This window comes from Phyllostomus hastatus, unplaced genomic scaffold, assembly GCF_019186645.2.
Source record: "Phyllostomus hastatus isolate PE091 unplaced genomic scaffold, TTU_PhHast_1.1 phas_contig_210, whole genome shotgun sequence".
Classification (NCBI taxonomy): Eukaryota; Metazoa; Chordata; class Mammalia; order Chiroptera; family Phyllostomidae; genus Phyllostomus; species Phyllostomus hastatus.
In genome coordinates, this window is record NW_025333737.1 from 18766959 (window position 1) to 18792975 (window position 26017).

General features: G+C 38.0%; 1 protein-coding gene across 1 annotated transcript in view; it reads left to right on the forward strand.

Moving 5' to 3' along the window:
• The window catches only part of AATF (apoptosis antagonizing transcription factor), a 102915-nt gene that overhangs the window by 40680 nt on the left and 36218 nt on the right, over positions 1–26017 (forward strand). Inside the window, exons 6-8 of the mRNA XM_045836604.1 lie at positions 184–385; positions 896–1060; positions 2651–2734. Coding sequence (XP_045692560.1) covers positions 184–385; positions 896–1060; positions 2651–2734 — 451 coding nt within the window. The remainder of the gene's footprint in view (positions 1–183; positions 386–895; positions 1061–2650; positions 2735–26017) is intronic.

Sequence of the window (26017 nt, forward strand, 5' to 3'; positions counted from 1 at the left end):
TGACCTCATGAACATTTTTCACAAACAAACAAACAAAGAAACAGCCATCCTCACATCTGTGGTCTTATTTAACATGTAGACAGAATAGGAAAGGCCTAGATACTCTCCACTTCGTGGGAGTCTAGCTCTTTATGCGGGTAATGTTTATTTACATTGGACTTACTCTTCTTCCTGGTTTCCTAGTGAGGAGGAGATTTCCAGTGAGGATGAGGAGCTAGCAGAAGAGAAGAAGAAGCAGAGGAGGGCGCCACCAAAGAGGAAGCTGGAGATGGATGACTACCCTAGCTTCATGGCAAAGCGCTTTGCTGACTTTACCGTCTACAGGAACCGCACACTTCAGAAGTGGCATGATAAAACCAAGCTGGCTTCTGGAAAACTGGGGAAGGCAAGTGTGTGTGTGTGTGTGTGTGTGCACGTGTGTGTGGCACAGGCTGTGGGAAACCGAGGCAGTTTTAAGAAACTGGAACTACAGCTCATTTCTATGGATGATGTCACTATGGTAATTAGTCATTTCCATAGAAAAAATGTACTGAACTCTTATCACTGGGGTTTATACCATTCAGAAATGCGATTTTAACTCTATTAGAATATTTTATCCTTGAAATCATGGCGTTGTGTTTGTGCTGGAAATATAAAGTAAACAAGTTGATGTTAAACAGTTATTATTAAAGGAGTAAAATGTAAATTCTGGGTATAGGAAAGTACTGTGGCTTACTTAAGACTGATTTTATTTCTGAGAACAATTACAGCCATTTACAAACTCAGTCTTTAACAGAAGGTCCATCCTGACAGAAGGGTTGGCTAGTTCTCAGCTGACAGAAAAAGAGAGAAACCAATGTAGCTGCCTTCAGCACAGATTTTCTGCATTATCTGACACTGGTTTATGTTGTTGCAGGGTTTTGGTGCCTTTGAACGCTCAATCTTGACTCAGATTGATCATATTCTGATGGACAAAGAAAGATTACTTCGAAGGACACAGACCAAGCGCTCCATCTACCAAGTCCTTGGCAAACCCGAGCCAGCAGCACAGCCTGTTCCAGAGAGTTTGCCAGGACAACCGGTAAGAACTCTGTGATGCAGGATGATTATGGGGAACCGTTTCTGTGAGACCAATTAACTGAGAAATCGGATCGCCTACTTGTAGGTATTACTCTTGGTGTGAGAAGTTAGTGAAAGAAAGGGACAAAATACTTCTAGATTATTGAGAAACCAAGAGTATGTTTTTAAAAACTGGTTTTTAAAAGTTTTAAAAATATGAATCTATTATTAACTTGTGTAGTCTTTTAATTTTGAGGTTGATATGAATGTGGTAATGGAAGCATTTGTAATCCAATTTTTAAAATTCAGTTTTAAAGTAGCTGCTTTAGAAATGTTCACATTGAAGTAAGTGTGTTCTTTAGGCTTTATGTTGGATGTTTAGATACTCCAGAAGAGGATCCAAAATTGGAATAGTCAGATTCTTTTGTTTAAAAGAAACTCTTTTATATGTAGTAGAAATATATATATATAATACTCTTTTTAAGTTAAGAAGAATTTTAAATGAAAAGTAAAATTCCTTCTAGTCTGAAAATTTCACTCCTCAAATTTAACTAGTATTCCTAGTTGTAAGAAACTTGCAGGTATTTTCCATTCATAGATCTGCACACGTATGCGCACACTTGTGCACACACATACACCTATATATACATATATGCATGTGTAAAATACGGTTACCTTTTCTTTTCAGCTAAATGGTATGGATACATATGTGTATTATAAATATGTAAAATGTTATGAAGTGTACATAAACTCTTACAACTTTTTAAATTTAATATGTTCTAGACACTTTTCTGTATCATTACATAGAGAGCTCCCTTAGTTTTCCTAATGCCTAGAGTATTCTATTGTGTGGGTGTGTACTATAATTTATTCAAACAATGGACAATTTTGTTGTCTCCAGTTGTAGAAGCAGTGCTACAGGAAATATTCCTGAGCATTTCTATTTTTGTATATGTGTAAATATATGGATAGATTTCGCAAAGTGGAAGTTAAATCAAAGAGAATACACATTTTAAATCCTAATGGATGTTACCAAATTGCTTCCAAAAAGGCTGCATTAATTTCCAGTCCCACCAGCTGTGCTTTCCAACACTGAGTGTTGCCAGTTTTAGAGGTGAAAAATGGCGTCTTCTCCTTTTAATTTGCATGTGTTTAGTTAGAATGAAATTAAACATATTGTCAAATGATTTTTTTACTCTTCATGGTTCTTATTTTGTCCAGTGCCTATTCATGTTTTTGTCCATTTTTCAATTGGATTGTTTTTGTTTTTTAATTTTAAGAGCTGTTTATGTCTTTTTTTTTAGATTTTATTTATGTATTTTTAGAGAGAGAGGGAGAGAGAGGGACAGAAACCTTAATGTGTGGTTGCCTCTCACATGGCCCCCACTGGGGACCTGGCCTCCAACCCAGGCATGTGCCCTGACTGGGAATCAAACTGCCAACCCTTTGGTTCTCAGCCCGCGCTCAATCCACTGAGCCACACCAGCTAAGGCAGTAGCTCTTTATATCTTATGGAAAACAGTGCTTTGACTGTTTTGCATTGTTTATAGTAGCTATATTATTTTGATAACCTCAGTGGTATTCACTCTTTCCTTTCTTCTTGTTGATGTAGGAAATCCTTCCGGAAGCCCCTGCCAATGCCCACCTGAAGGACTTGGATGAAGAAATCTTTGATGATGATGACTTTTACCACCAGGTATGATTTTCACATTCTTTATTTTTGTTACCAATTAGGTTTTAGCATTTTAAAACAGCTAACATTATTCTCTGACCAAAAGGTAGCTTGCTTTGGGGATGAACACATTTAAAACTCCTGTGTTCAGAATTGGCTTACTGTGTAGTTCTGAATCTGTTGCTTTTTTTCTGTCTTATATTTTTCAGTTTGAAATGAAAACAGCTACAGCTACTTTGTAAGTTGTTGAAGAGGGTAAATTATCTGTAAAATAGTTTCAACTTCTTTGAGTCAGTTTGATTATTCTTTCTTAACTGTTTTTGATAATGTTAATGGAGGATTTTTTTGTTAGTTGTTTGGTTTTTGTCCAATTATTAATACTGTTATATCAGGATGGAGCTAAAAGTCTGGGATCCCATAATTCTTGAATTGCACTTCTGGTTCTATTACCTATTAAGTCTCTTGTCTTTAATTTATTTTTGTGCCTGTTCAAATCAGTTAAGTATGTATTGAGATTGTCTGCTACTTTTGATTATAATAATATCACAGTGCTTTGAAGACAGAAAGAACTGGTAGAAGTTCAGATATGGTTCTGTTCTCAATACTATCTCTTGACAGACATCCCCCAATTCTTCTCTGACATTATTATCTCTTGGCATGCTGCTCTTTTTAATGAAGCTTGTGAATGTTCAGATAGACTAAACATTTAAGCAGTTCTAAAGAATTAAAATAATTTCCTATAATCCTGGATCTCTCTCTTTCTCTTTTTTGAAATAATTTTTTATTATTATTCTATTACAGTTGTCCCGATTTTTCCCCTTTACCCTCCTCCACCCAGCACCCCCCATTCCCATAGTCAATCCCCACACTGTTGTCCATGTCCGTGGGTCATTCATACATGTTCTTTGTCTAGGTCCCTTTCCCCTTCTTTCCACCATTATCCCCCTCTCCCCTCCCCTCTGGTCACTTTCAGTCTGTTCCATGTTTCCATGCTTCTGATTCTATTTTGCTCGTTAGTTTATTTTGTTCATTAGATTCCTCTTATAGGTGAGGTCATATGGTATTTGTCTTTCACTGACTTGTTTCACTTAGCATAATATTATCCAGTTCCAGCCATGCTGTTGGAAAAGGTAGGAGTTCCTTTTTTCTTTCTGCTGTGTAGTATTCCATTGTGTAAATGTACCATAGTTTTTTGATCCACTCATTTACTGATAGGCACTTAGGCTATTTCTAGCACTTGGCTATCGTAAATAGCACTGCTATGAACACAGGGGTGTTTAAGTTCTTTTGAATCGGTGATTCGGGATTCTTAGGGTATATTCCCAGCAGTGGAATGTGGAATCGCTGGGTCAAAAGGCAGTTCCATTTTTAGTTTTCTGAGGAAACTCCATACTGTTTTCCACAGTGGCTGCACCAGTCTGCTTTCCCACCAACAATGCACTAGGGTTCCCTTTTCTCCACATCCTCACCAGCACTTGTTTGTTGATTTAGTAATGATGGCCTTTCTGACCAGTGTAAGGGGATTATCTCATTTTAGTTTTAATTTGCATCTTTCTGATGGCTAGTTGTTGAGCATCTTTTCATATGTCTGTGAGCCCTCTGTATGTGCTTCTTAGAGAAGTGTCCTCTGCCACTTTTTAATTGGATTGTTTTTTTCCTGGTGTTGATTGTATGAGTTCTTTATATAATTTGGAGTTTAAACCCCTGTCCGATATATCATTGGCAAATATGTTCTCCCATACAGTCGGTTCCCTTTTCATTTTGATGATAGTTTCCTTAGTCATGCAGAAACTTTTTAATTTGATATAATCCCATTTGTTTATTTTTTCCTTTATTTCCCTTGCCCTAGGTGATATATCAGTAAAAATATTACTATGTGGGATATCTGAAATTTTACCATGAAAACATATGGTGTCATGACTTAAGTCTTTAATTCTGGGTCTCTTGATAAGTCACACTTAATGAAATGTGCTTTAGGATGTACCCTTTCTAGTTCTGGAGAATTGAGGATGTTATTCAGTGATGATATACCAGTTTTTGTTGAACCATTATTTATCATGATAATGTTTTTCTCAGCTGAATTTTTAGTATGTTAGTTTTTAAAAAAGGTTTTATTTATTTATTTTTGGAGAGAAAAAGAGAGGAGAGAAACAGTGATGTGAGAGAGAAACATTGATCAGCTACCTCTTGTACACACCCCGACCAGAGACCAAAACTACAACCCAGGCATGTGTTCTGCCCAGGAATCAAACCAGGGATGTTTTGCTTTGTGGGATGATGCCCAACCAACCAAGCTATACCAGTTAGGGCTGGTACAAGGGGGAATCCCCCACAAAATGGATTTTATTCATAAAAAATTGTGTATTCATTCCCATATGTTTAAACTTCACTCACCTTCAAAGTATTCTCCATTTGATGCAATACGCCTATCAAGATGTTTTTCCACTGCTCAGAAACAGTTTTTGAATTTGTTGATTTTGATGCCTTTTAGTGCTTCTGCCATTTCTTGTTTCAGCTCTTCCACATCACAAAATGTTTCCCTCTGAGGACATTTTTCATCCAAGGAAATAAAAAAAAAGTCACTTGGAGTGAGATCGGGTGAATAGGGAGGGAATGCAGAGGTCATGCTGTTTTTGGTCAAAAACTGCTGAACTCTTAGCTCATTGTGGGCAGGTGCACTCATAAATCACCCATAATGACATGGGCAAACTCGTTGAAAGAATGTTCAAAAAAATTCACTGAAGCCGAACATAGCCTCTCACAACAACGCCAGCTAGCGCACTGATACAGAAGAGTTCCTAGAACATCCACCTTGTGGGGGAATAGGTTCACGTTTTAGCCATAACAGCTGTATTATGTATATGGAATATGAAAGAAGGAACTTAGGAAAATTACACTGTAAACCCAGTAGAAAAAGTAGTTCTATATTGCACATACTTCTGGTTTTGCCCTAAAAAGAAGAAACTTTATATTACTCTTGCTATTCACTGTGATGTTCAGTAAAATTATTACCATAGTGAAGCTTAAAAGTAATGAGAGGAGAGAGGATTGGTGGGGCCTCAGGTGTTCCTAGTCAGAGGTCCTGATTCTTTTTTCCTTTTCTTCTCTTATTATATCCATTTGTCAGAAGAGTGGGGAACTCTGTTTTGTTCTAGAATGTCTAAGGAAGTACCTTATATAGGATATTAATAGGGTACAATTGTGTGAGATCATGGGAGGCAATCAAACATGAAAAATGTTCCAGTGTTCATTAATCGAAGTGTATATTCAATGGAAAGTGTATTATAAATTAAATAGGCTTAATAAAATAAACTGAAATTATCAGGGAGAAGTTGCTTCTACTGGCAGTCCTTAGTCTGAAAGATTTTTTTTTTTTTTTTTGGCTTGCAGGTCTGTTTAAAAAGAAATAGCATTACTTGACTAGCCCTTCATCCCAATTAATAATTTTAACTTTGGTAAATTCTGATTTCAGAGTTATGACTCGTCACATCTTAGCTTTTCCCCTTGCTGGTTAATTGGGGTGCTGGGGTTAATCTAAATTAAAACTTAAACTAATAGAGGTCAGCAAGGCAGCTGAAACACCTGAGTGAAACAAATGGGGCTGCCAGACGCAACTTTATCTTGGCTGTTTCCCAAGAGAGAAGTGGCAGCAAATTGGAGTTGTTTCAGCCTTCTGTAAAGGTGAATGATGGGTGACACTTGTTAATGTACAGCATCTCCGGAAGCATTCCAGATTGCTTTGCCGCTGTACCAACTGCTGCCATCCATGCACAGTCAGTAGGAACTGGACCAGTTGCCAACATCTGGCAGCACAGCAAGGAATGGGTGCAAGTCTTGAAACCCCGCAGATTCTAAATATGGTGCTAAGAACTGTGCAGGCTTTAATCACTTACCACTCGTTGGCAGCAAGCTACGACAGCTTATCCTAGCCTCGTACATCACATCCCGACATCTGCTGAGCTGCAAGGCAGCTGCACATTCATTTTCTTTTCTTGCCTTTTCTCTTTGCCTCCTATTCCTGTTCTTCCCATTCCCCCTGGCCCCCCCTCCCGCCATCCCTTCAGTTTTCCTCCCCCCTCCCCAATATGCTTCTTGGGAGAGATGATCTGTAAAGATTACTGCTTCATTGTGTGCAAGTAATTGTGGTGATGCCAGGCCCTTGACAGACACAACGTAGCACCTGTTCTGCTGACCTGGTTAATTTCTTCTGTTGAGTGGGATTTGCCAGAGATTGGAGCTGAAGCCAATTCGATGATAAGGCTAAAGAAAATGGCTGTATGTTTTCTGTCACCTCCCAATTAAATTGGCTTCATAAAGTGCTTTCCTTTATTTGTCAGGGTAGTAAGCCTGAGCTAAGTGTTGCATTCAGAAGTGGTACACTGTATTACAATGGGCTGCTGAGTTTTCATTTGCGTTTTTTATTTTTTATTGTGGTTATATGGAAGAATGGGGGTGGTGAATATAAAACATCTCGGTTTTATTTTTTTTTAAACCATACTTGAAGCCAGACTCTTTGGGTCTATGTTTTGTAAGGAAGAGATTATAGTCACATTGAATTTTAATGTTTCATTGTAGGGGTTTAAAGGCTTACTTGGTTAATTCAGGTGTCACGAGGCTGTGTGAATGCCTTAACTACTGAGAATAATGTTTAGGATCAGAACACCCCCCCCCACCCCCACATATACACACACATGCATTGTCTTTGTGTCATAATGGGCCTTAAGTTACTACAACTTTAAAAATATGTCTGTATTGTTTAATAAAGGTGTATATATATATGTATGTATGATCTAAGGAGGATCAGATATAAGAAGTAACATCCTTTTTGAGCTGAAAAGAATCTTACAAGAAGCTGATGCCCTGAAAAGTTAAGTAACTTCCTGGAAGTTATACAGTGAAGGGCAACTCCAGTACTTGATCTCAAGGCTTCTTAGATCAAGTCCAGTTCTTTTCATACCTTTGCTTCTTAAACATTTCATCCTTGAGCCATGAAAAGACTTTACTATAGTGTTACAGTTTTCCATTTATGAATAAATAAGCTTCATATTCTAGAACTGGAAGAAATATTACGTGTGTTAGAAAGTAACGTCTTTTCCTTAAAAGGTAAATGATTTATTGAACTCCTGTTTCTTAACAATCTAATGAAAAAAATTAGCTTTATAGTGTGTTACTGGTTTGTTTGGGAACCAGAATTGCCGAACGCTTGGAGTATGCCCAGGGGCGAAGATTTTCTGAGGGAAACTGTTCACCTGCCACAAGCAGTGCGGAGCTGCTCCCGGGTGGAATTGGTTTGCATGTGGCCCGTTTCTCGTCAAAGCTCATCCTGAAGACAATTTGACAAAACACGGAGGTTGTAAAGGGCCATGAAGGATGAGCCATTCAGAAATGTTTTCAGTATCTATTTTTCATTTCCATGATCCTATTTGCTACTTTTTAACATTAACTTAAAATATGTTGTCTAGATCACCATTTAAGGTCTTTCCTTCGTTTTTTGATTTGCTTTTTTAAACTTAAACTATCAGCTGATCTTTGACTTGAGAATCCTGAGATCTTTTCTCTCTCTTCTTTTTTTTTTTAAAATTTTTTTTAGTTGTTCAAGTATGTGCCTGAGTTCTTAAAGAACTGATGAAGGGCTAACATTTACTGAACACTAGTTATATGCCAGCTCCTGGACTAATTGATAGGTACTTGACATACAGCTTTATTTAATTCTCACAAGATTTCCATTTTGAGATATGACCATACTTAGCAGTAACCTATAGAAAGTGACTAGTTTTATTCTTCTTATAGCCAAGAGTTCAAACCAGCTTCTTGTCACCTCATGAGGTATTTTGTTCTGAAAGGACTAATTGAGCTTAGATATTGACAGATCGATACCTGGATTTCTAAGGGTTCATTAGGATTTTGTACGTTGCTTCTCACTGTGTTCAGTTTTGATCTGGTTTGTCCTGTCACTTTGCATTTAACCAGGAGTGTCTAGAGAAAGGCATAATAGATTTTGCTCCCCCGATGACCACTTTGATGGGTTAAATTTCTCCCTTCATTTGCCATCGGGACATGTCTGTAACCGACCTTGCCACATGCTGGGTTATTGTATCCAAGACATTTGATAATGCCATAAACAAGTAATTATTCATTCGGTGAACTATTAAAAGTTGATAATGTTAAGAAATAGAGAAGAGGTAAGCTTTCTGATAAGATGGTTTACCTTAATTAAATTGGTGGGTGATTAATATGGACAGTTGATGGGATTGGTGGTTTTAATTGTATGCATTCAGGTCTTAGTGTGAATAAGAGATGTCTGAGGCTGTTGCTATGGTTCATGCTCATACAATGGGACATACTTACCTTGGGCATGTATCCATCCAGTGCTTTGGTTAAGGTTTATATGTTTTAAGCTTGATTTGAATCTGCTCCTTTTAATTAGTTGTTAGAAAAAGATACCTCTGTTCAGAGTAGTATTTAATTTTTAGTTTTACTTTAAAATGTGCTATTGTTTGAAATGTGGATAGTATTTCTTAAATGTTTGGTAAAACTTATTACACATAGATCTTTATGGTGATTTTAGAGAAGACGTACAAATGAAATACATAAATTTGAAAACTGAAATACATAAGCTTGAAAATTGAAATTATGGTTAAACATATAATAGAGAATTAATCAGGTCTTTTGAGGTATAGTAATAGTGTTTTTTTTAAAAACCCAAATCAAATATCAGTGTTGAATTAAACTCCAGTTTTAATAATTACAAGATTATTTTGCCTTCCATGTGTAAGAATTTTGAGATACATTCTGGTTTCTATGTTGCCATTGTCTCTCTGTCAATGGTTAGTCCCAAGTATAACACCAGTATTGGCATTTGGTTGCCTGCGTGGGCTCACTGTTGAGGCTGCACAGAACAGGAAACCAAAAACCACATTTCAGATGCAAGGTCCAGAAATTACATCAAACAGCAGCATCGGGGGAAGGTGCATGCAACTGGCCCTCATTTCTCTCAGTTTCCTTGCTTTAAAAAAGAACGGAGCATGACTTTAGTACCAATACTTCATTGAAACAAAGGTAAAACCTCAGAACAAAGCCTGAAACACTGTATTTTAGGAGCCAGCTAGGAAAGAGGTACAAATTGACTTAGAACTGTTGAAGAAACATTTCAAACACAAGTGGTCATGGGAGTTTAGTAAGCAAATATGTGGCCAAAATTGTCTTTTCTGTACTAATAATCACAATGTCAGCTGGCTGAGTGTAAGTTAAATACGGGATCCCAGCAGTATTTTAGAATTTGGCACTCCTCAAGAAATGGGGAGCACAACCTGTTCACTAAAGTAGGCATGATGTCTTATTAAATCATATTTAGTGTATAGCTCCTTTAAAGTAAGTGATAGGGATGATGTTTCACATAGAAAGGGGACATTAATAAGCATTTTTAAAAATGTGTGTGTATTGTGGATCTGGAATAGAACATAATGCTTTAAAGTTAGGTAGTATCTTTGAAGATTACCAAATCCAAACTGTCTTTTTACAAACCAGAGCCTAGAGGAGGTAAATGACTTGTGTAGGACCATTCCACTCAGTGGGTCAGGACACTGAAGCCCCAGTGTTCTTGCTCTCAGTTTGATTTTCTTTCCAGCACATTTTGCCGCCTTTTGATGTGACATGTTTAAAAATCCATGTGAGGGTTTCCTTTTCAGATTAATATCTGTTTAGGAAATTGGAAATCCAGTGTATCCATTTGCACTCTGACAAGTCACATGTATCACTTTTGTGCAATTACGAACTTCATTCAATTAACATTTATTATACCAGATGCTAGGCTTATAAAGGCTAATAAGACAAAATCAATGCCCAAGGAACTTGTGTCACCTAACAACAGTAAGGTTCTCTGTAGCTTTGAATAGTTGTATAGCTTCTCTTTAAGAGTATGACGTTATTAAAATTTAAGTGGAGAAATAAGTGGTGAAAGAAGTCAATCAGGTGGTTAATCTAAAAACATATGTGCACTTCTCTAGTGTAGTATTATCACAAATATGCCTCAAGCGTTTATTAGCATACTGGTATTTCCCTCAACCATACACCTGATCTAATTCCTAAAGTAATTTCTTCACAACCTGTAAAAGGACCTGAGAGTTGCTATTAGATATAAATTTGGGTTAATATAAATTCCCTATTTTCCACAAATGTAGTCACTGGCACAATAGAAGCCAGACTGAGATACCAGTATCCACTGAAACTTATTTCAGGGTAGAAAAGCCTTTGGGTACTTGAAGGGTCATTTGCTATGTCCTGCTTTTGTATATTTCTGAAAATTTCTGTAATAAAAATTTCAGGAGAGGAAAAAGCCTTCAGATTTCTTCCTTCCATTCATTTATTTATTCAACAAATATTTGAGTGCCTACTGTGTATTTCTTGAGTAACTAGTGTTCCAGGCTGTGTTGTTTAATGCAGTAGCCACTAGCCACACATGTACCACTTTAAATTAATTAAATATAATAAAGGTATATTTCAGATTTTCAGTCATACTAGCCACATTTCTAAATGCTAAGTAGCCACATGTGTTAGTAGTGGGTACTGTGTTGGACAGTGCAAATATAGAATATTCTGTCATCACAGAATTTTCCACTGGAGCTGCGTTAGGGGCTAGAACAAAGCAAAGTTTTGCCCTTGTGAGCTTTATTCTAGCTTAGAGATAGGATGAAATTGGGGACTACATTGGGGATACTGCAGTAGAAAATGATGAAACTGAGTCTAGGGTAAGGATTTTATCCTAGGGTTACTGTTTTTTATCTAGGATGTTCAGGGGGATAAGGTGATATTTGAGCAGACACCTGAAGGAAGTGGGTAGCAGAGCCATGCAGGTGTCTGGGGGAATGGTGTGGGAACAGAGGAAATGGCAAGCCCAGCTGAGGCTAGCATGTTTGGGAAAATCAGGGAGGCTGGTGTCACTGAGGTGGTGTTTGCAAGAAAGAGTGATAGGAGAGGTCAGAGAGGTAGTGGGAGGCCAGTCCCTGAAGGGTCTTGTAGGCCACTGTGAGGCTTTTTGGCTTTTACTGTGACTGAGATGGGAGACCACTGGAGGGTTTTAAAGAGAGAAGTAACATGAGTAGTAATATTTTAAAAGAATCACTCTGATGGCTTTGTTAAAAATAAATGATAGGGAAACAAGGTGACAAGCAGGAAAACAGAAGCCTCTAGGGATAATTCAGGTAAGAGGTGGGGATAGCTGGGACTAGACTGGTCTCAGAGGGAGTGCTGAGAGGTGCTTGGATTCCGAATTTATGTTGAGGGTTGAACTGGCAGGGTTTGCTCGTGGATTGCATGAGGGGTGTGGAAAGAGAGGAGTCTAGGACAACTGGAAAGTTTTTGGTCTGAGCAGTTGAAAGGATGAAGTTGAGATTCGTTGAGATGGGGGAAAATGAGAGAAGCTACTTTGGAAGAGAAACCTGGAACTCAATTTTGGTTATATTAAGGGTTTTTACCCCGCATGTACCTGTATTGGCTTTAATTATTTTGATTCCAAAAATTGGTTAAGTTTAAAATACCTCTGAAACACTCATACGGAGCTGCTGAAGAGATAATTATTATATAATCTTGGAGTTCATGGGAAGGTCTGGGCTGAAGGTGTGAATCTGAGGGCCATCAGCATATAGATTGTATTTAATATCATGAGACTGAATGAGATCACCTACGGAATGAAGGTAAAGAGAAAAAGAGAAGAGATTCAAAGCCTGAATCCTGGGACATTCAGACAGTTAGCAGTTGGGGAGAAGAGGAGCCAGCACAGGAGATTGAGGAACAATCAGTGAGGTAGGAGAGATAAAAGGAATAGTGATTTCCTAGGTTCCATGTAGAAGTGTTTCAGGAAGGATGAAATCTAGTATTATTCTCATACTAAATAATATAGAAAAAATACCACAAGGAAAGAAAATGACAGATCAATCTCTTATGAATATACATGCAAAAGCCAGCAAACTACTAGCAAACTCATTCCAGCAACACATAAAAGCAATTATACACTGTGACCAGGTGGGATTTAGTGCAGGAATGTGAGGTTGGTTTAACAAACATCAGTCAGTGTAATATACCATATTGATAGAACAAGGGCAGAAACCACATGATATCTCAATAGGTGCAGAAAAAAATATTTAACATCCTTTCATGATAAAAACACAACACATCAGGGATAGAAGGGAACTTCCTAACCTGGTAAAGAATGTCTGTGAAAACCTAGAAGTAACATCCTACTCAGTGGTGAAAGACAATGCTTTTCTTTAAGATTAAGAACAAGGCAAGGATATCTGCTCTTGCCACAAACTATTCACTATTGTACTGGAGGTTCTAACTAAGGTAGTTAAAGAAGATACAGAAATAAAAGGCATATACTTGGGAAAGGAAGAAGTAAAGCTGTCTCTTATTTGCAGATGGCATGATCCTATATGTAGAAAATCCCAAAGAAGCCACCAAAAGCTACTAGATTTTAAAAACAAGTTCAACGGAGTTGAGGATACAAGATGAACACACAAATATTAGTTGTGTTTCTATACACAAGCAGTGAGTGATCTGAAAAGGAAATTAAGAAAATTATTTTATTTATAATAGCACCCAAAAGAATAAATTACCAAGGAACTGAACGACTTGTACTCCAAAAACTGTAAACATTGCGGAAATAAACTTTAAAGGCATAAATATATGGAAAGCCATCCCATGTTCGTGGATTAGAAGATGGCAGTACTCCCCCAATTGACTTACAGATTCAGCACATCTCTGTCAAAACCCCAGCTGCCTTTTTGCACAAATTGACAAATTTATTGATCCTAAAATTCATATGGAAATGCACAGGATCCAGAATAGCTGAAGAAGTCTTGAAAAGAACAGAGTTGTAGAGCATTCATACTTCCTAATTTCAAGACTTATCACAAAGCTCCTAATAATCAAGATATGGTACTGGTATAAGGTTAGATATATAGATCAATGGAATACAATTGAGAGTCCAGAAATAAACCCTTACTTTATGGTCAAATGATTTTCGACACAGGGTCAACAAGACAATTCAGTTGGGGAGAGAACAGTCTTTCAATAAATAGTGCTAGGATGACATGCAAAAGAATGAAGTTAGAGCCCTCCCTCACATCTACACAAAAAGTTAACTTGGAATGGATCATACACTTAAATATAAGAGCCAGAACTATGAAACTTTTAGAAGAAGAATAGGAGTAAATCTTCATGACCTTGGGATAGGCAGTGGCTTCTTAGATGTGACAACAAAAGCAGAAATGACAAAAAACAAAATGAAACACAAAACCTTTTGTTCTATAAAGGTACCATTAGGAAAATAAAAAAATCCCACAAAATGGGAGAAAGTATTTGCAAATCATATATCTGATAAGGGACTGGTATTTAGAATACATACAGAACTTTTACAACTCAATAATAAAAGACAAATAACCCAATAAAAATGACAAAGGAATAATATTTCCCTAAAAAATATATTTAAATGACCAGTAAGCACTGGAAAATATGCTCAACATCATTAGTCTTTAGGGCAATGCAAGTCAAAATCAAAATGAATGCCACTTTACACCACTAGGAAGGCTATGATCAAAAAGAAATGATAACAAGTATTGGGGAGGACATGGAGATTTGAAACTCACATATTTTCTGGTGGGAATGCAAATTGGTACAGCCCCATGGAAAACAGTTTGGCAGTTCCCCAAACATTAAACATAGATTACCATCTGATCCAGCAATTCCACTCTTAGGTGTATACCCAGGAAAAATGAAAGTGTATGTTCACACAAAAACTTGCATGTGAGTATTTGCAATATTATTCTTATGAGCCACAAAGGAAACAGCCCAAATGTTCCTCAACTGATAAATGGATAAACAAAATGTAGTGTATCCATACAATAGAATATTATTTAATCATAAAGAGAAATGAAGTATCCATACTTATCACAACATGGATAAACCTTGAAAACATTATGTTAAGTGAAGAAGCTATTCACAGAGAGCATGTTTTATATGATTCCATTTATATGTAATGTCCAGAATAAGCACATTTGTAGACATAGGAAGTAGATTAGGGGATAACCACTAATGAGTAATGGGTTTCTTTTGGGAATGACGAGGATATTCTAAAACTGATTGTAGCGATGGTTACACAATTCTGTGCATATATAAAATCTTGAATTGTACAACTTAAATTGGTAAATTTTATGGTATGTGAATGATATCTAAGTGAAGTTTTTTTTTATTTCTTGCCCAAGGATATTTTTTTATTATTAATTTGCTAGAGAACAAGACAGACAAGACATCTACATGTGAGAGACACATCAATCAGTTGCCTCCCATACCCACAACCTTTTGGTGCATCTTTTCCAGAGCTTACTGGTTATTTAAATTTTTTTTTGAGAAATGTTTATTCTTTTGTCACTTTTTATTGGGTTATTTATCTTTTATTATTGAGTTGTAAGAGTTCTAGGGGGGAGAGAGAGAGAGAAACATGGGTCAGTTGCCTCCTGTACCTACAACCTTTTGATGATGCTCTAACCAACTGAGCAACCCTGCTAGGGCTTTTTTTGTTTTTTAAAGAAGAGAGAGAAATACTATGTTAAATGTTGTGGACAGATCATGTAAGATAAGGACTGGGAATGGAACACTTTTGTTAGCAACTTGGAAGACATTGGTGACTTTAACAAAAACTGTTTTAGGAATGGGTTCAAGAAAGAATGGAAAGAGCCTTGACTGACATGGGTCAGTTGGTTGAGCGTCATCCTGCAAAGTAAGAGGTCGCTGGTTCGATTCCTGGTCAGGGCACGTGTCTGGGTTGTGGGTTTGGTCCCTGGTTGAGGGCGTGTGCGAGAGGCAACTCTGATCAGTGTTTCTCTCACACATTGATGTTTCTCTCCATCTCTTTCTCCCTCTCTCTGAAAATAAATAAATAAAGTCTTTTAAAAATTTGAAAAAAGAATAGAAGGAGAAAAATTGGAGATAGTATATAACAACTCTCAAAGAAATTTGCTATAAAGGGAATAGCAAAATGGGGCAGCAGATGGAAGGGGAAGTAGAGGATTGGGAGAGGTTTTTTTGTTTCGTTTTAAGATAGGAGACATATTCTGTACACTGTTTTTATGCTGATAGAAATGATCCAGTAGAGAGGGGGAAATGGGTGTTTCTGGGAAGAGCGAGGATTGCTGGTGCGTACACAAGTAGAGAGGGGTTGGGCTGATGGACAGCAGGTATCGGAGGGAAGGCACAGTATGTGGGTAAAGTTGCGAGTAGATAAGGGATGAAAGCATGTAAAAGTTCTCATCTGAGTGCTTTCATTTTACTTGGTTTGATTTGATTTGATTTTATGAATTAAGAAGCCAAGAGTGACAAGTGGGAGAAATTGGAGGTTTGAGAAAAGAAAGGGTATGGAAAAGTCATCTAAGAGGGTGGGGGGAGGAGTGGATGAGGAAATTGTAGTAGAATTGTCAGCTGGCACCTAAGACCCACAAAAGGTAGTGCTAATGGATTTAAAGTCAGCGAGACCAGTTCACTCCATCTTGGCTCCTTTAGCCAGTTCAGCTATGTGGATGCAGATACTAAGATTTAACATGGGGTTTTGCCAAGGAATTCCTTATCCTGCAATTCTGAAATTTAAAAAAGTTCTGGAAACTCAGTTTTTGGTTTGTTTTGATTTGGCAAACCATTGTGGCAACATCTGATCTGAATGAACATGAAGCTGTAGAAACCTGTAAGGCTTTATTTATCCCATTTAATGGGAATAATCAAGTATTTTGCTATAGACATATTAATGTGTTTCACTTTGGGGTACAGCCCCAGGCTCTGCTAGAGTATTTATAGTATATCCTGCACATTCTGAATTCCAAGACTCATCAGTCCCCAAGGTATTGTGGACAGCATGGAGGGGAGTTAAGGATGTATTCTAGGAGCGATCATCCTGATGAACTATGAGGTTGCATCTACCTGAGTAAGGAGGGAGTGAGCACATGAGGAGAGGAGCAGGGATGCTGAAAAGGTGGCAGGATCGATGGATTATTGATCCTGGTGGGACTGAAGAATTATTGGAGTCTGAATGCTAGAGGGAGAATGCTAGAAAACTGGCTGAGGGTTGTTTCAGCTGGGCTTTTTGTCCTTAAAGGACATAATTACTGAATGTAAGTTTTTACTGCCCTTTCAGTTTCTTTCTGGTGAATCCTTTTTAGTAACACTGTCTCTGGTTCTGAATGACATCCTCTTCCTTCTGTTAATACAAATGATATATGGTATGGTGTCATTAGGGGAAACATTGCCAAAGAATGCCTGAAATAGTCTTGCTTGAGCTGATGTCCCAAAGAATGTATAACCCCCCTCCCACCTTTATTATCGATAGAAGAAGAAGAAAAGATGCACACCAGGACATCTGCCTGGTAACTAGGGGACAGAATACTGGAAATGGGGACTGTTGGAAATTCTAAAAAATAGCACTTCCTGTGTATTGTTACTTTTGGTATGGATTGGGAAGAATGGCTTAATGGTTACTTCTTCCTTGTAAAATTCATTTTATTTGTAGGAAAAAGCAAATTAGCAAAAAGAACTTCCTTAGCATTTGCTTTACCCAGTTCTTACTGTCTTCACACATCAAATCCTGATACTGATAGTGATTTACTTACACTTGTAGTTAATAATTAGATATTGGGAGATGCTGTATGTCATGCCTAATGGAATATATGGGGTCTGATGAGAAGGTTTTCTGTTTTGACTAATAAATTTTAATCCAAATGGCCAACCCCAGTGAAATATTATGGCCTTTGAAATATTTTAGAACTTATACTGAAAAAACAGTGTTACTTTATTCAGTGAATAAATTTATCATCCCTTCCAAACCACAGGCTCTAGCTTCGGAGGGGAGGCTGAATCAGACAGTGGAAAAACTAATCAAATCCTTAAAGACTAAGGGCAGTGAGGCAGTGAGACTGACTTTTTCAGTGGTAGCCTCTAGCGCTACGTTTTCTTATTTTAGTAACCAAAGGTAGGTTATTTGTAACTTCGCTATTAAGATATACTTGGATTTTATTCACACATCCTGATTTCCTTCCATTCTTCGCTATATTATTTTTCTTGTAAATATTGTACTTGCCATTGCAGAAGTTGATACTTTTCATCCTTGGTAACCAAATCTATAAGACTGCTTACTACTTAACTCTTTGGTTGTAGAAATATTATTGAGTAATCACACTGTGCAAAGCAGTGTGCAGAGTTCTGTCGGAAGTAAGAATTTGAGTCAGACTATACTCTGCCCTCTAGAAGCTTACAGCCAAGCAAAAGAAATGACATAAACATAAACAACCAGAAGGCTTGGTGAGGGTGTATTAAAGAACTTAGACGAGAGAGAAATGAATAACAGTTTGAGAGAATTCGAGAATGCTGTGAGGAGGAGGACATGGCGTTTGTTCTAGGCCTTTGAAGGATAGATAGGTTTGAGAGAGGAGGAGACTGAGGTTGGGAGGCCTCTAGGTTGAGGGAGCTGTGTGGTCAGAGTATGGTGGGGGAGCAGCAGGCTGTTGAATGGGAACAGCAGTTAGTTGTTCAGATAGAGTAAGTTGATAATGAAGAACATGATCCAGTTTGGAAAAGTTCTGCAAATGACAGCATACTTTGCAAGTGTTGACTTAGCTATTTTTGTGAATTTTCTATGCTTTTTATATTTTTCTTTCATTCTGCTTTTCCTTCATTTCATATCTTATTTGTTATCTACCATTGAAAATGAGTAGAAAGGAAATTGAATTGTTGTACTTGTTCACTGTTAGCAACTGTGGTGATTTACTATGGAAGGTGTTGGATTTTTTTTTTTTTTTTGTCCTAAATGGGTCTTGGGATTATGAGTATTGTCTGATGTTGACAATATTTCTATTACTAGAGTATTTACATTTTGCTAAATGCTTTACTTTACAATCTTTTAAAATCTCAAATCAACTTTATTAGGTACAATTATTAGCACTTTATGGGTGAGGAAGCTGAGTCTCAAAGAGGTGAAAAAACTTGTCCCAAATTACACAGCTAGTAAGGGGCATAGCTGGATTCAAAACCCAGCTATGTCAGACTCCAGAGCTAAAGGCATTACTCTGACTCATTGGCAGATATTCACGGTTATATTGAATGGTGTAGCACATACATACATACATACATACATACATGTAATTGAAAACTCATATCTGGAAGCATTAGATCTTAGGAAATGGGAGATGGGCACCTGCAACTGGGATTTGATAAACCTATTTCAGAGATAAAATATTTTTAAATTAATTAATTAATTTAGAAACATTTTAATTTATTTTTTAAAGAGAGGGGATGGGAGAGAGAAAGAAAGAGACAGAAACATTAATATGTGGTTGCCTCTCACATGGCCCCCACTTGGGACCTGGCCTGCAACCCAGGCATGTGCCTTGACTGGGAATCAAACCAGCAACCCTGTGGTTCACAGGCTGCTCTCAATCCACTGAGCTACACCAGCCAGGGCAGATAAAATATATTTAAACAGAAAACACTATATTGAAGTTCATGCAGATCATTACTACAAAAATGTCAAGACACCTTTCTCACAGTAAAAGGACCAACTCAAAGATACTGTAGAAAGGACCAGGATATTGGGGTGTGGTTAGAGGAAGTATGGATGATCTGTTCTTTCTGTTCTTTCCCTGAGAAGAACCAACTTTTTCCTTTGGGAAATGACCTCCAAGGGGGAGGATAGATCTACATTATTTTAACAGTAAAGGAACGAGAACTTTTCATATATTTTCTTTCATTTGGATTAAATAATTTTTGTTTTTATTTTTTAAATTCAGGTACTCTTGGCATGGTTTAAAAAACAAAAAGTAATTCTCACCCACTTAAAACAAACCACCCAGTTCTCTAGGCTCTGTCTTACCACATGTTAGAATGTTGTTTGGGGAGGAGGAACTACTGGTAATGGTAATGACAAAAACAAGTAGGTTCCCCAGTTGCTTAGGTGGATAGTTGTTCCCTGGTTTAGAGTCAGGGTATCATATAATATAATTCCTTTTGTTTAAAAGACAATGACAAGGACTGTGTGTGTGACAAAGTAAGCAAAAATTGTCTTTTTTCCCCTAAATAATTTTTCCCCTTTGTGTACATATTTATTGAGCTCCTTCAGTGGGTCAGTGTGGAGAATGGAATGATGAGCACAGTCAAATACACTCTCTGTTCTCTGTGAAGCACACAGTCAGCCAGCAAAAGAAGTAGACATTAATCAGGTAATTCACTAATAAGATGTAAATTAAGTACAACAAAAACATAGGGTGTATGTAAGTAGAAGGGCACATATAAGTAAGGTTTCCCTGAGGAAGAGATGAGTAAGCTGAGATTTATCAAATGAGTAGAGAAGGAGTGGGATGTAAGCAGGTGAGTGGTTAGGGACGCACGTTCAATGCAGTGCACGTGCCGAAAATGGCTCTGTGGTGGGAGTGAGCCTGGGAGCTTTTCAGGTACAGAGGAAATGCGGGTGGGACTGGACTGGGGCAATGGAAGGCTAGGCTGGACAGGTAGGTAAGGGGTCAGACTGCGTTGGGCCTTTAGGCTGTAATAGGAATTTTATCTTCTGGCACATTTGCATTTTGAAAATATTACCCTGACTATAATGAGGAAAGGAAAATGGAGGAGGGGCAAGAACACAGTATAATTTTACTAAGAAAATTATACTAATACAGGTGAGACCATGTCTGTTTTATTCTTCATTTTTCCCTAGTGTACTCAATAAGTATTTATGGCATGAATGAAGAAAATAATAGCCTGTGCTAGGTGGAGGCAGTGGAGATAGAGAAAAATGTACAGATTCACGGATTAGTGGATCACATATAAAAGACTTGGAGGTAGATTAGATATTGAACATAGGGGAAAAGGAATTCCAGGGATAACACTTAGGTCATTAAGCCTTGAGAACAGAATGAAATTCTTGGGGAAAGCTTATGGAATGAGAAGAAAAGAAAGCTTGGAACTGGCCATTGAGGAATGTTAGCGTTTACTCTTTGGGCAGAAGAGTTGGCTGTGTATGGAGTAAAATCAAAGAGGTGCCTCAAGATTCCAGGGACAGAGTGTTTCAGGCAGGGGAGAATGTCCAGTGTCCCTGGGTGCTTCAGGAAGCCTGTAAGATGAGTCACGACAGATGTCATTAGGTGTGGAGACCTTCAGTTCTTGGCGTGAGTTGTTTTCAGTGGAACAAGGGGGCAGAAACATTATGGTGGTGTAGAGTTGGTTGAAGAATGAGGTGGCGATATGGAAAGGAAAGAGAAAAAAGCTACCTGTGGGGAATGGGTCATTCTGTGGCAATTTTATACTAAAGACATGTATAGTAATTCCTTCCTGGCTATTTGAAATTATCGTATATGCGGATTTATTTTTTGAATACTTCAAATAAAGTATATAGAAATTGCATGTGACTCCTTTTTGGGATAATTTGAAAGACTGGCGAGCCAAGAACAAAAAAGAAAAATGGTGATAACGCAGGAAGCAGAGCAGAAACAGATGTGCTTTCACTGAGAATTCTTGTGGGAAATAGAGAAGCTGAGGGAAGAGTAAACCCAAGCCTTGAGAGTCTGCTTTTTGTTGTCTCGCAATGACAGAGGGACAGAAACACATGCAAGGGGACTTGACTTTACTTCTTACACGTGCCCTCTGTGTATTGGGGAAGGAGTTTGAAAAATCTTGACTCAGCAGGGTTACGTTACGTTAAACGGAGGGTTTGCCTTAAGCATTTTTCCCAAGCATCTGTGGTGATGAGCCATGGAAGCCCGAGAGGTAGGAATCAATAACTATGGGTCACATATTCAGAAAGCGAGGGAATATGTGTCCATAAAGCTAAATGCTTTAAAAATCACCTGGCTTTTAGACAATGGTGTCAAAACAATTCAAAGAATAGTCTGTCGGCAAATGGTGCAATGGGATATCCACATGCAAAAGAATGAGGTTGGACCCCTACCTCACACCATACACAGAAGTTAACTCTAAATGGATTATAGGTCTAAATATAAAAGCTAAAACTATAAACCTCTTAGAAGAAAACAGGAGTAAATCTTTAGGAGCCTGGGTTAGGCAATGGTTTCTTAGATAGAACACCAAAAGCACAAATGACCAATGAGAAAAACTGGACTACATCAAAATTAAAAGCTTTTCTCCTGCAAATGATGCCATCAAGAAAGTGAAAAGACACCCCACAGAATAAGCTACTCTTACAACTCAATAATGAAGAGACAACCTAGTTAAAGAAGGGGCAAATCATCTGAACAGACATTCCTCCAAAGAAGATACACAAGCGGCTCGTAAGCACAGGAAAGGTGTTCAGCCTCGAAAGTCAAAACCGTAAGAAGATGAGACAATACTTTACACCCACTAGGATGACTCACATCAGAGAGTCAGATAATTACAAGTACTGGCAAGGATGGAGAGAACTTGGACCTCTCAAATACTGCTGGGAATGTAAAGTTGTGTAGTTACTTTGGAAAACAGGCAGTTTCTCAAAGTTTTAAACATAGAGTAACTGCATGACCTAGGAATTCGACTCCTAGATATATATCCAAAAGAAATGAAAGCCTGTGTTTACACAAAAAATTGTAATGAACGTCCATAGCAGCATTATTCATGACAGCCATGAAGTGGAAACAACCAAAGTATTCCTCAACTGTTGAGTGATTAAACAAAATGCGGAGTGTCCACAACATAGAATCTTACGCAGCCATAAAAAGGAGTGACGTACTGACACATGCTACAACATGGATGAGCCTTGAAAACATGTTAAGTGAAAGAAGCCAGTCCTAAAAGGCCATGTGTTGCATGACCCCATTTATATGAAGTGTCCAGAATGGGCATGCCATGAAGAGAGAGAGATCAGGGGTTCCTTGGGGCTGTGGGGTGTGTGCTGGGGAACACTGGGGATGTCAGCTAACAGGTATGGGGTGGGGATGGAAATGTGCAAAAATTAAATGTGGTGATGATGGCATAACTTTGAATTAAATTAAAAAAACACTAAATTATATACATTTCCAGTGGGTAACTTGTGTGGTAAGTGAATTTTATCTCAGAGCTGTCAACAATCATTTGGCATTATCTATAGCCAAAATAAATGTCATCGGTATTATTTCCAGTGTATTGCCATGTTTAGAAAACAAAAATATTCCTGAGGGTTTTAATTAGTTATTTCCTCAATCCTCTTGCCCTTTTTCCCCACTGGAAGAATTGGAAATTTCTCAGTGTGAATTTGCAGACTGGGAAGACTTCAGAAACATCTATACTCTTTTTCTGTGGGAATTATGAAGTCAATACTGACAAATTCTTCTTCTTGGATTTCCTACTACCTAAGAAATATTAATTGTATAATGCTATGGTGCTAAAGAGTCCCGGAAGTTAAAAACTTCCCATCGTTTTAGGCTTTTTCCTAACTTCTTGCGTATTTTAAAATAATATATACTACTGTTGATTCATCAATTTTAGTCATTTATCAAATGATTTCTTGGCTTTTGGTAATAAGGCCCTACCTCTCCTATCCCCCCTCCACAGTCACAGTTTTGTGAAAACAAGTCAGCGTTTACACTGTTATGACTATATAAACATTGTTCACAAGTAGTACAGTATATTGTGATTACATTTCCTTTCAGATTTGTTTTTTCCTAGAGCTAACACTGCCTGTTTTTAAATGATTTGCTTAGTTTTCTATCTCTTGGTATTTTTTCCCCCACTTACTCAAAATGCCTCGAGTATTTAAAATAACCTATCACTTTTCCCCTGGAGACCTTCCTCCTAGAGTTCTCTGGACTTGGTTCCTTTCTGGAAGGGCTGCTCCCTGGGCCACTGCCATCTGTAGACTTGGGGCTCGCCTTAGCTTCTTTCCTGAGTTAGACCTGTTTCTTAACGTCTCCTTTCTCTTTCTTGCTGTAAGCTCTCATTTTACTGAAGCACATCTTCCTGTGAAAGAGTGTGTGGAAAGCAAATTGTTGAGTTCTTGCATGTGTGAAATGTCTTTATGTAACTCTCATACTTGGCTAACACTTTGGCTGTGTATGGAATTTGAGGTTGAAAGTCATTTTCCTCAAAATTTTGAAGGCATTGCTCAGCTGTCCTATGCTATCTGCTATTGCTATTGAGATGTCTAATCTCATTTAGATTTTCATTCCTTAATAGGTAGGGCGACTGTCCAATTTATTGTGAAAACTGGGACACTTGAGGTGCTTGCCTGAAAGGCTACGAGGACAACAGGCTGAAGCTGGGACTCTGGGGTAAACTGGGACACGCGGTCACCCTCTTTATACGTGACCTATTTTTCCTCTAATCATTTAGGATCTTCTCTCTGCTTCTAGTGTTCCACATTTCATGATGATGTGTCTTGGGAAAAATCTTTTTTCATACATTGTACTAGATCTTTGTGGGCTGATTCCTGTCCTTCAATTTTGGGAAATTTTCATTATTTTTTAAACAGTGGTCTCCCAGCCTTTGTTAGTCAGGCACTTGACTAACTGGATTGTCTTCCAGGTTTTTTCTTCTCTCACAAGTAAGCATGGGGACATTATATTTTTGCCTTTGTGTTTTAAATCCGAGATGCTTTTGTACATTTATCTTTCAGTCCTATTGAAATTTAAATTTTGCTGTGTTTAATTTCTTGTTTCACTTTTTTCTCAGTATTCTGTTCTTATGAAAGTGTACCTTCATTCACTTCTTTGAGGGTGTCATAAGTTTTTCCTTCCTTCTTTTCTTCCTTCCTTCCATCCATCCATCCATCCATCCAAGGTTTCTTTTGGCCACCGCTCCTCACCCCTGACCCCACACTGCTTTCTTGGGTCCCCCCCTTTTCTTTCTATTTGTTTTGGTCTATGCCTGAAGCTTTCCTCAGACACTGGTGATCCTTAACTGTCTCTTCATATTTAAGAGGAAGGCATTCAAAAGTGTCTCTGAAAACTGACCATAGGTTTTTGGCTTCTTTATAATTGTGCTGTGAACTCACCTCTTTGGTTAGAATATTCTCATATATCAGAACTAGGAAATTTCATTTTCTGGGGTGAACAGGGATCAGGCATGCAGTTTCTCCAGAAGAGACTTCTTTGCTTTCCTGGCTGGCAGTTTTATATATGGGTCCTAGCATTCCGTGTGTAGGGAGTGGGAGGGAGGCAGAAGGTCCCAGAGATTATCATAGTGCCTTTCCATTGTACCTCACCCCAGCCTTCTGTGCCTTGTATTTCTGAGTCTGGAGGTTTTTCCAGAGCATAAAACTTCCTTTTTCCCCTGGTGAAAGGAGGTGGTAAGAGGGAGTTAGTCACTTGACTGTGTGGGGTAATGGAGAAGGCCCAGTGTGGTTTGCCCCCACCTGCCTCCACCTTTCAGGGTAACTGCCATGGCAGGAGCCCATCCTCAGAGGGCTTCTGTGGGTCTGATTAGCTCCACCCTCACCTTTGTTCCCTCTGGGCACTTGAGTGATAACTTCCTTTTACTCCTCCATCTCCTGTCTTTGAAAAATTTATGAAAATCTGCTCTCATTAGTTCTCCCTTTCTCTTCTTTCTTGTGGGGTTAATACATTTATTTTATTCCTCTACTGTCTTTTAGAGGGCTTGAGAAGGGAGAAGAGATAAACTAATTGTTCAATCTGCCGTTTTTAACTGATTCAAGCATGCATTTTTTTTTGTAGGCAAAGTATCATAAATACCGATTAGATGCTGTGTAGTACTTGCAGTGCAGTTAGTTTCTTGTGTATGTTGTTATGAGTTAAATAGGTTTCTGACCTGCAAACCTAGCTATATCTATGATTTTCCCCTAGAAGCAGAGAAGCAAGCTTTTCTGAGTTGTCTCTCTGGAGGAGTTATAACAGGCTAGAACAAAAATATTTCATACACCTCTCCATTTTCTGAGTCACATGGAAAATGACAAATATTGTGTCATCATTGTCAAAATGAATAGCCCCAATAACTGTAACCAAAATATGAATTTTAATGGAAAGTTTGTTCCTCAAGTTCAGCTATAAAAATTGAACGCTCAAGCTTCATTTCTTTTCTGCAACTTTTCTGAAAGCAGTTTTCCTAATTAAATTTAAACCCAGTGATAGTGGTAGCTATGTGAAATAGGAATAGCCATGGGAATAGTTTACTTGTATTTTCTTGCTGCTTTATTATTCCCACTTTGCACACAACAGGATCTTCTCAAACACTGGACTGAATAAACTAGACTTAGCCAGACAGACCAAGAAAGCCCTCTTCCTAATCACGAATGACTAAGAATAGCTGTGCAAGGCACTTGGGTAGTGGAAATGCAACCCAGAATGTGCCAGGTACACG